The sequence below is a fragment of the Pteropus vampyrus genome, unplaced genomic scaffold (assembly GCF_000151845.1).
Source record: "Pteropus vampyrus isolate Shadow unplaced genomic scaffold, Pvam_2.0 Scaffold4, whole genome shotgun sequence".
NCBI lineage: Eukaryota > Metazoa > Chordata > Mammalia > Chiroptera > Pteropodidae > Pteropus > Pteropus vampyrus.
This window is the reverse complement of record NW_011888785.1, coordinates 16,392,703-16,404,222: the sequence shown is the minus strand read 5'-3', so window position 1 is coordinate 16,404,222 and position 11,520 is coordinate 16,392,703. Positions and strand designations below refer to the sequence as shown.

The window sequence follows — 11,520 nt, the reverse complement described above, 5'->3', positions numbered from 1 at the left end:
GAATACTCTTAGGGAAGTTACTGTACACAATCTGGAAAATGCTGAGCTCACTCATCAGTGATACCCCTATCATTTATATTCTAGGATAGAAGACTATGTTAAATACTGAGGACTCACCATGATCTGCACTCCAGAAACCATATTTTCCCCTATAATTTTTAGGAGTGGACATGTTCATTCAATGGAAGTCCATGGACTTTGGTCAGACACAGGCCTATTCTGACACTTACTGGCTATGGGACCTTGCACAAATTACTTAACTGCTTTGAGCCTTAGGTTCTTCATCTATTAAAATAATATATTAATTAATACCTACCTCAAAGAGTGGTAAAGTTTAAATGAAACAATATACATACACAGGGTGTACATTAAGAAAAGCAATGCCAAATACATATGGTAGGTACTCAAAAATCTAGTCTTAACCAGTGTTATAATCTGTTATTCAACAAAAACTATTCAAGCCTGCCACCTACAAGCCAGCAACAAAACAACTCACCTAGAAGCTCAAGGTCCACCAGCTTGGACATTCATCAAACTGCTTGCGCCTGCGTGTCTGTGTTCACTCAACTGTGTGTAATTGGAACTGGATCTCTAGCCCTGGTAATTATTGACATTCAACCTGACATAAGTAGTCTAAAGAAACTTCAAAAGATTTGAGAATGGCCTGATAAAACAAAATCTTTGTTATAAGAAAATTTGACTGAGTCTGATGCTTGAAGAACCAATATCAAGGAGAAATTGAGTTATGTTTATAGTTTTTACCTAACTGAAATATTTTTATGAAGAAGTTCATAATAGTTCATACTTAGTAATTTTTATCTGTGGATCTCGAATTTTTTCACATCCAGAAAAAATGATCTTTTTTAGATTAAAGTAAAAATATGCTGCTTACATTTCTCTTCTAATATTTTGTTACCCACTATCTTTACGCCTTCCGGGAAGACCTTCCATAACACTAATTGTTATTGGTTAAAACTCTGAACTGTTCCTAATTTTAATGGCTTCCTCTGTATCACATAGTTGATAAATAAAGCACTATGTTGGTATAAAAATTATTAAGAAATTTTTTTTTTCACTTTGGAAGCAAACTTTCAGGAAATAATGTTCCCCCTTATTTTACAAAGTCGTTTTTTACACAAACTATTGAGAACTTCTTCAAAAAACTATTTTTTAAAAAATTATAAGCTACTTGAAAAAAACATAAAAAGGGTTAAAATAAGCATCTAATGAAATTCAAGCCAAACAAGGTCGTCTAACCTGTAGTGGATCCCTTAACATTTCTGGGCCTAGTATTCTTAATTGTAAACTGGAGAAAATTAACTAGTTCCTATATGATGCCTTCAGTTCCATGATCTGGTAAGAGTAACTTTTTTTTTTTCTTTTTCACTCCAGTCATTGCACTTCTGAGCCTCCTCACTAGTAAATTTCATTGTTGAGTGGAAGATAAAATAAGCTCAAGAATTTCAATAGAACAACTCTTCTTGAAGCAAGAGAGTGTCACCTAGTCTGAGAAACAGAACTAAATACTCTGCCGTATTTCCCGTGCCCTATCCCTTTGGGAGAAAAGGGTTGGGGGGTGATAGTGGCAGTGGATGTCTTAATGCATGTGATGCTACTTGGTAATTAAGACATGAGAATAAATTCACTTTTCACTCAGCCTAGTCACCTAGAATGACCTTGAGAGAAGAGAACACGGGACAGAGAAGTCTTTACAAGTGAGGAGTGGCAGAAGGAAGACAGGTTGGTAAAGTTTCTAAGTATGGAATATTATCAGCAGAGGAATGAGCATCAGGGTGGAAGGCTAAAGAAAAGTATCTCAGGAGATTGTGGGTCAGGATGCTGAATGGTAAAATGAACAATACAGACTGTAAGTGCTCAAAGGACATCAGAGGGCACCTGTGCTTCCCAACTTCCTTTTCAATATCAAAATGCTTCATGAATAACTGCCAACACACACACACACACACACACACTCACACACACACGCAATACCTATTGTATATTTAGTACGTTTCTTTCTCTTTTCATAAATACTAGGAATCCAGAAACATTTTAAAACAAATAGGTATTTTAATTTACTGCACCCATGAATATTTGAAAAACAATACTATGTGTATCTGAAACAGTGTCATTTCATTTAACACATAAAGATAGGACTAAACACTCTTTAGAGACACCAACATGCATGGTGATGAAGTTCATAGTGCCCTGTGAGTATGTGGTACACATAACACTCATCTTAAGTAGTGACCTTTATGTCTAGAGTAATGTTCAAGCTTTTCAGTGACAGTGTGCTCCAGGTTCTCTCTTTCACAGTCTTCTTGAAGCCATTTCCTACTTAAGTGGAGAAAAGTGGTCTTTAATAGCTCCCTATCATCTATATAATTTACCCAAAGTTTTTAGCATGGACTAAAACTTTCTCCTGCCTTTCCCAGAATTTCTCAGCCACACTCACATCCCGCCTCACTTTAGCAATTTAAGCACTTCAGAGCTCCTGTCTTTTGCATCTTCCATCCACCTTTCCATCAGAACGCTCCCACCCTTTCCACAGGCTGGCTGCTTCCCTCAAGCTCCTTCAGCTTGGAGATGAGAAACATTTTAAATGGATAACTGATCTACATTTATAGGATAACTGATCTACATTTCTGTGCCTCACTGTACTCTGCCTTCCTGCAAGGCTGGGCTATGTCTTGTTCATCTTGTACTTTTCTAACTAACAGTGCTTATAGCATAATAGGTGCTTAGTAAGAATTAATAGACAAATAAACGGATAAACAAAAAAATAGAAAATAGCTGTAGGAAAGTATCCCAAGAAAGAGTCTAAGCAGAGGCCAACAAATCCTAAGTAGAATACCATGGCACTTTATTGAGAAAACTGAATCACATAGTTAAACCATCGCTTAACAAAATCTTACTCGGAAAAAAAGAAGAATATGTCTGCTGAGATGGACTGTGTTGTTTGAAATTAGGAAGAGAATGTGCAGTCAGTCTGCTGTTTGTTTTCAGACTTTGTTGTTTTGTTGGTTTGTTTTCTAAATCGGCATCCCCAGCTCTGCAGACGTGTGGAAAACCACGCTGCAGCCGAGTCTTTAGCACCTAACTGGCCCGGGTCTAACACTGCCAGAAGTTCCCCAGAGCCACTGACGTTCCGGGCTTTGGGAGGCTCCTAGTAGCTCCCCAGGCTCCAGGCTGCTCGCCAGTGCAGTTCAAGCCCGAGTCATCTCTTGGGGTCTCAGACAGCGAGGACGCTCCCGGGGGAAGGTCATTGGGTTTTCAAGTTTTTCTCTGTAAATATTTAATGGGTAGTTCCCCATTGCTTCTGTTTCTGACTTGATTAAAGAGGAGGAAAATGAGTTTGACTACAAGAAAAAAAAAAAAAAAGCGGACGATGCATCTGGCTTTACTTTTTAAATTTCATCAAACTTTGTGTTTTGTCGTTCTTGTTTTTCTTCATTTGACAGCGATCCCGCGAACTTCTCCTTGGGGGAAATGGCGCGTCCAAAGCCAGCCATGCCCAGCCTGAAAGTTCTAGGATTTATTAGAGTAATATTTTAAACAAAACCTCAACATAAACTCAAAGGAAGCCGTGCGCTCCTTAAGTCAAAGGCATCTGTTCTGATCGCAGCTCTCAGTTTGCTGTTCGTAACCAGCGTTAAGAGCCGGATTTTTAAACATGAAAATGGATAAAAGAGAAGAAAAGATAAGTCTCGCGGTCCACCGACTCCTATTCATTATCTCCAACAGCATATGGGACAAATTCTCCTACTTGTCCTCGCCCTTTCTTCCGCAAAAGCAAAAGCAACCAAGCCTGTCCCGCTTCATAGCAAACCTACTCTTTGTGCCTGAGTGGTGCCTCTGCCACCACTACTTCCTCCGCCTCCCGCCTCCCCTTCCTCCCGCCCGCCGGCGACTTTCGCTCAGGGAAGAAGGCAGCGGGAGCCCTTTGCGCCCGGAAGCCAGAGCGGCGATTGGGCGACGGTCCCTGAGCCTCCAGTGCCGCGTCGGTTTCAAGGCTCCTCCCTCCTGGTGAAAGACAGACTGCGGGGCGCCTGGAAACCGGTCCGAGGGCGCGCGAGGGAGAGGAGAGCTAGCGAGTTGAGGGATTGACACAAATGGTCAGGCGGCGGAGAGGGAGGCGGAGGCGCAGGGGGGAGCCGAGGCCGCTGGGCTGCGGAGAGTTGCGCGCTCTACGGGGCCGCGGCCACTAGCGCGGCGCCGTCAGCCGGGAGCCAGCGAGCCGAGGGCCAGGAAGGCGGGACGCGACCCCGGCGCGCCCGAACCACCCGGGCTTCTCCCCGCGCTTCATGAATCGCAAGTTTCCGCGGCGGCGGCGGCGGCTGCGAGACGCGGAGCGGGAGCCAGGCGAGCGGGCCGAGTGCGGCTCGGACTCGACGGAGGGCACTGGCACGGAGGATAGCTCCCCGGCCGTAAGAGGAGCCGCCGGCGGCTGCTCCACCGCCAGCCCCAGCCGAGCGGCGCCAAGATAGGAGCCGAGAAAGTATGGCTGAGGAGGAGGCGCCTAAGAAGTCCCGGGCCGCCGGTGGCGGCGCGAGCTGGGAACTTTATGCCGGGGCGCTCCCGGCTGGGCCGGTGACGAAGGGGACCTGGGACGCGGGTAGCCGCCGCCGTCGCCGCCGCCCCCCAGCTGACTCTGGACGCTTGGCGCGCAGGCTGCTGCTGCTGCTTTGGCTGCTGGAAGCTCCGCTGCTGCTGGGGGTCCGGGCACAGGCGGCCGGCCAGGGGCCTGGGCCGGGCCAGCAGCCCCCGCCGCCGCCGCCTCAACAGCAACAGAGCGGGCAGCAGTACAACGGCGAGCGGGGCATCTCCATCCCGGACCATGGCTACTGCCAGCCAATTTCCATCCCGCTGTGCACGGACATCGCGTACAACCAGACCATCATGCCCAACCTGCTGGGCCACACGAACCAGGAGGATGCGGGCCTCGAGGTGCACCAGTTCTACCCGCTGGTGAAGGTGCAGTGTTCGGCCGAGCTCAAGTTCTTTCTGTGCTCCATGTACGCGCCGGTGTGCACTGTGTTGGAGCAGGCTCTGCCACCCTGCCGCTCTCTCTGCGAGCGCGCGCGCCAGGGTTGCGAGGCGCTCATGAACAAGTTCGGCTTCCAGTGGCCGGACACGCTCAAGTGCGAGAAGTTCCCGGTGCACGGCGCCGGCGAGCTGTGCGTTGGCCAGAACACGTCGGATAAGGGCACCCCGACCCCCTCGCTGCTGCCGGAGTTCTGGACCAGCAACCCCCAGCACGGCGGCGGGGGCCACCGCGGCGGCGGCTTCTCTGGGGGTGCCGGCGCGTCTGAGCGAGGCAAGTTCTCGTGCCCGCGCGCCCTCAAAGTTCCCTCCTACCTCAACTACCACTTCCTGGGGGAGAAGGACTGCGGCGCGCCCTGTGAGCCCACCAAGGTTTACGGGCTCATGTATTTTGGGCCCGAAGAGCTGCGCTTCTCGCGCACCTGGATCGGCATCTGGTCAGTGCTGTGCTGCGCCTCCACGCTCTTCACGGTGCTCACGTACTTGGTGGACATGCGGCGCTTCAGCTACCCCGAGCGGCCCATCATCTTCCTGTCGGGGTGCTACACGGCCGTGGCGGTGGCCTACATCGCCGGCTTCCTGCTGGAGGACCGGGTGGTGTGTAACGACAAGTTTTCCGAGGATGGGGCGCGTACAGTGGCTCAGGGCACCAAGAAGGAGGGCTGCACCATCCTCTTCATGATGCTCTACTTCTTCAGCATGGCCAGCTCCATCTGGTGGGTGATCTTGTCGCTCACCTGGTTCTTGGCGGCCGGCATGAAATGGGGCCACGAAGCCATCGAGGCAAACTCGCAGTATTTTCACCTGGCCGCCTGGGCCGTGCCGGCCATCAAGACCATCACCATCCTGGCGCTGGGCCAGGTGGATGGCGACGTGCTGAGTGGGGTGTGCTTCGTGGGGCTCAACAATGTGGACGCGCTGCGCGGCTTCGTGCTGGCGCCCCTCTTCGTATACCTGTTCATCGGTACGTCCTTTCTGCTCGCCGGGTTCGTGTCGCTCTTCCGCATTCGTACCATCATGAAGCACGACGGCACCAAGACGGAGAAGCTGGAGAAGCTCATGGTGCGCATCGGCGTCTTCAGCGTGCTTTACACGGTGCCAGCCACCATAGTCATCGCCTGCTACTTCTATGAGCAGGCCTTCCGGGACCAGTGGGAGCGCAGCTGGGTGGCCCAGAGCTGCAAGAGCTACGCTATCCCCTGCCCCCACCTCCAGGCGGGCGGAGGAGCCCCGCCGCACCCGCCCATGAGCCCCGACTTCACAGTCTTCATGATCAAGTACCTTATGACACTGATTGTGGGCATCACGTCAGGCTTCTGGATCTGGTCCGGCAAGACCCTCAACTCTTGGAGGAAGTTCTACACCAGACTCACCAACAGCAAACAGGGGGAGACCACCGTCTGAGACCCGGGGTTTCGGCCCATTCCCAGCCCTCAGCCGGGTCCCAGCCACTCCCAAAATCTGGCCCCCTGGAATCCTTGCCAAGCCCGGCTACTCTAGGCTTCCTCACTTGACACTCAACTTTCGCAGGCTTCTTTTAACAGCACAGCTCCTGCAAAAGCTTCCCTCCCTGGGGGCAAACGGACTCGAGGGCCCAACTGCCAAAGTGGGGGATGGACAGACCTCTGTCGTTCTCTCACTCTGGTATAAGGACTGTAGCTTTTATGACTGTAAATAACCTGTGTAAGATTTTTGTAAGTATATTTGTATTTAAATGACGCGTTTTCTTTTACTTTCCTTTCCTTTTTTTGTGTGTTTGTTCAAGTTGGAATTATTTAGGGCGATTTCACCATTTGAGGCTTTTCCTTCTTGCCCTTTTCGGAGTACTTCGGAGATAAAACCCGAGCGTACCCGCTGGGTGCTCCTAGTAGTCCTCTCGCGCGCCCCTCCTCCCTGCGGCGTCTGGGTGCGTCTGGGGCTACGCTGCCCGGGTCACTTTCCTCCTTTTTCTGCTCCCCCTCTTCCCTTCCTTGTTTGAGGTTGGGGCTCTTAAAGTACAGAATTTCTCAAAGCTTCCAAGTCTGCCCTTGTCCGGGGCCAGATTTCGAAGGCCTGTTTCTTTGATTTCCCGCAGCTGAAATTTTCACTGTCTAGAACCTTTCCCCTAGCTTCCAGGAGGCCTATCCATGTGGGCGCCGACAGTCCCAGCCTCCCTCCGCACTGGCTGCCAACGCCCAGACGCTCCCAGCTTCCACCTAAGTTGGTTAGAGGGCGAGTGGGATAACCGTTGCCAAACTTTTTAAAGTCTAAGTTTTGGTGGATGAGCTCATTTCATTCTCTAGTGTCTAAACCCTGGTATGGGTTTGGCCAGCGTCATGGAAAGATGTGGTTGCTGAGATTTGGGAAGAGGCAAGAAGCTTTGTGTGGGTTGAGAGAGACTGAAGATGGGGGTTATAAAATGTTCATTCTAATTGCATACTGATGCCTGGCAATCTGCCTCTAGGACTGCGACAGTCCGCGTTTAGATTTTACGGTTCTGTAAAATGAAAATGTTAAGGTCACCTGGAAAGCTTTGTTAAGGAGTTGATCTTTGCTTTCCTTAACAAGACAGCAGGACATAAACTGAATATAAAAAGTTGAAGGAGATTTCAGTGTAATGGACTTCCTCAAAATGAAGTGCTACTTTTATTTTTAATCAAATAATAGACACATATCGGGAAATTTACAATGTAAAAGTTGTACTTTCAACATGTTATTGTGATTGTTACTCAGCAACACATTTTGAGGGAGGAACAATCCACATCACTAGTAACCTGGTAAGATTCTGAGAGGTAAAGAAGGTGGAATACTTGATAGGATTAGCTCCTGAAATAAACAAAATAGGGGCATGCCTGCTAAGGGGAAACTGTGCAGATCTGCTGCTTTAAATCCTGAGTGCTCCTTTTTGGGATTTACAGAAATGTATCAAATGTAAATCTTTCAAAGCCATTTAAAAATACTCACTTTAGTTCTCTGTGAAAAAGATGAAAAAAGCAGTCCTGATTGTATTGTTGTAAACTTTTAAGTGTCTATCAAAATGCCGGTACTTAGGACCTAAATCTACTATGTCTGTCATACCCTAAAATGACAATGGTCTTTGAATTTGGTATGCATTTATTCTGTTCACTATCACAAAATCATCTATATTTATAGGGGAATAGAAGTTTATATATATATTTTTTTATATATTATACCATATTTTTAATTTCGCAAATAAAAAAGTCAAAGTTTTGTACAAAATTATATGGTTTTTGTGCCTGAAAATTATAATAGAGCTGAAACTGTTTGAACTACAAACTATCTTTACATTTTATATTGTCTCTTGGCCAATCCCAGAGTATATAAATTCAAGAATTCAATGAAAAAGTCTATCTCCAAACCTTCAGACCAGTCCTTCCAAAGAATTATTCTACTCGCATTGTTGTGATTGACATCGCGAAGTCCCTAGATAAGATCTGCTTTCATGATGGTGACAATATAAAATAGAAGTTTGCAAATTATTTCTTTAATCAAAGATTATTAAAAAGAACACTAATTTTAATAAAGCTTTTTTCTTTTAAGGAGTAAATTTACATGACCTTTTATAATATGGAGGTTCATTTTAAAATCATCAGCCATCACCATTGCCACGATTTTTATGAGGTACAGTCTTACATTTTCCATAATTTTGGATATTCCAAAACCATAAGTAGATATTTAATAAAAGGTTAACTGACTATTTATAAGCATTTTAAACAGCAGTTGGGTGTATAAGACTGTTTTGTTGTTTGCTTCTGAAGACTCCATTTTTATATTGTTCAAGGAACCTTCTCCAGAGGAATTACCTAGTTGGTCTACTCTAAGTCAGAATTTATATATATGTATATATGTAGAGTGTATATAGATATACACATATATGTTATATATATATATCCACATATAGACACATTAATTTTTATAAAATAAAGATACAAAGTTTACTTGTGCATTTTACAATATAGAAATAAGTAATGAGAAATGGAAAATGCCAGATATCTGGAAAACCTCAAATATCTTTGAAAAACAAATCTTTTATTTCTTTACCGACTAAAAATATCTTTATTAAATTTTCCATGAAACATTTTGGGCTAAAATGAAGACCATTGATAAAACAGAGTTACTTTCATGGTTTTAAGGAAATTGTCTTATAAGTCGTTTATTTTAAGGCAAATAAAAAATTGTAATTGAAAATATAGCCTTCGGTTTAAAGTACCAAGATGCAATTTTATGTTCTTTTTTGTTGTTGTTACATTAACATAGTAGATATCTGAGAAGATTTTATTGTATAGACACACAAAAAAATAGCAATTCTTAGACCAAATTAAAACATGTCTCCTCAGGTAATTCGATCAGGTAATTTCTGGAAAAAAAATTTAAGTTATTATTCTCTATTATAAAGCATTCTTACTGTGAGTGTCCTTAAAATGATGTAACTATAAATTTGATGGAGAAAGGTTTTTTAACGCTGGATTTAAATAGCTTTAAAAACATTTTTAAGTCAACATCAGACTTTGTTTTTAGAAAACAACTTATTTTAAATTATGTAGCGTATAGAAAGCCAGTGTATTATTTTGCTTCTTTCAATACTGGTAGCAAAATAAGACTTACCTGGAAAAATGTAAAGCTACTGGGAATATGGTCCCATTAACATGCTGTTTCCATGACAAACCCTGTTTTCAGATAGTTTAGCTTGCCTGTTTTGTTTTTTTTAACCAGCTTTCAATAGGAGTAAGTTTTCCCCCTCATGGTGTGCTTGATTCAGCTTTTGTAGTAAATGTATATATAGTATAAAAAGCCTTCTGATGCTTTTTTTTAAAAGCCATTTTTCATGTAAACTTTGTGGGGACAGAAACTCCTATTTTAAATCTCAAAGCCAGCTAGTGTCAAACATATGCAAAACAGCTCGACCGGATTTTTCAGTTTGTCAGGGGTAGTCACTTGTCAGCCTGAGTTTAGTCCTGGTCCTTTTGTTTCCAGCAAGCACTGAAGCCTTCTGCTATAGTTGCATCATTCCCAAAGTCCACCATTCAACTAGGAAAGGAGACCACAGTGAAGAATTAGTGTGTGATGAAGAAAACAATTGCCTAAACCATAAACAATTTTAGAAAGTGGATGGCTTCTGATCACTTGCCCTGATAATCATATTTCAATCTTGGGACTTACGTTTTTTTTAAAAGGTGCTATATATTCAGTGTGTATATTTGGGTTCATCTTCAGCTACTTTAGCTTTTATTGCTTTCTAATCCATTTATTGGCTGTAGGCCACATTTTCTGTAATACACATGCAGTTAATTGAAAATAGTGGTATGGCACTCATTATCTCTGATCCATTTCTGATTATAATGTTCTATGTGACTGGGGCCTGAGAGATAAGAATCAAAATGTGGTCATTACCTATTTCTTGAGGTGGACACTGGTGATATTGTTATCGAATACTTCAAGAATATACTAATTTCAAAGTCTTGCAGGATTAACCTGTAGGAGCCAAAATAAGATGTGGACTACATGTAAGAATATTCTATAGTTACATTACTTAAAAGGAAATTGCAGTACTCCCTAAAATTCAAGGCTTTTATCTTAAAGCCCTTACATTTGAATTGCAGTCTTATAAGAAAAATGCCAAACAAGGTAAAGTTTATTTTGGTGTCTCCTAAGATTTATATCTGTATTTTGAACTGTTGGCAGGTGCCAATAGCCCTTAAAATTTGTAAAAGAGGACTTGAGCTTCAGTCATGACTCAGAATTCCTTTAAACACTTTGGGCTAAAATATTTCTATTCGCTATGGTCATACCTTTTGACAATGGATGTGTTAAACCATAACAATTGTACTGACAAAAGAGCTTATTTGGAAACTAGTGATTAAAAGACAGATTCTAGACTAATTTCCTTAAGTTTTATCATGATCTCTGGTGACAAGTGTCTGTACTCCATTACAGAATCAAGTTCTGTTTAAATATAATAATATTTCCTTTGGAGATTTTTGCTTACAAGTTTGTTTGGGACCCCAATAACAGGTCAAATCAAAGGACTTCTTACAGAAATCTTTTTTTTTTAAGTAATGCATAGGCTCAAGTGCAATCTATAAGTACGTTCTATAATGAACAGATAACAAATATTCCAAGGGTTATCATCAGTTTTATAAGTTAAGCCTATTCTTAAATCACTTGAAAAAATAAGATAATATTTTCCAATAGAGATTTCTCTAAGTAAATCATTTTATCTTAAGGTGGTGATAATCTAAAGGTATATTTTGGGGTGATAAAAATTCAAATAACACTGAATTTTCTAAAGGAATCATTAATACACTAGTTGAATTGCATATTTGTATAACTAATATATAACTAATAATTCTAAAAGCAAAGTTTTGGAATAGCATTGATACGCACATTTTACACATGCATGCTATTTTAAAAATAAAATTGGCTTGCTTGAAGACAAAAATTTTTAAGTTTTAATATTTGTAATATGCATATTTTATA

General features: G+C 43.3%; 1 protein-coding gene across 1 annotated transcript; it reads left to right on the top strand.

Annotated features, from left to right (window-relative positions):
• Positions 1-3,733: 3,733 nt before the first annotated feature.
• FZD1 (frizzled class receptor 1) lies at positions 3,734-10,923 on the top strand. The gene has a single exon (XM_011363820.2). It carries the CDS (start codon positions 4,501-4,503, stop codon positions 6,445-6,447), a length of 1,947 nt encoding a protein of 648 aa, XP_011362122.1. The 5' UTR covers positions 3,734-4,500; the 3' UTR covers positions 6,448-10,923.
• The last annotated feature ends 597 nt before the right edge of the window (positions 10,924-11,520 follow it).

What these genes read in the sequence shown, in the direction of transcription:
- FZD1 (XM_011363820.2), top strand. Translation starts at nt 4,501, where the DNA reads ATGGCTGAGGAGGAGGCGCCTAAGAAGTCCCGGGCCGCCGGTGGCGGC.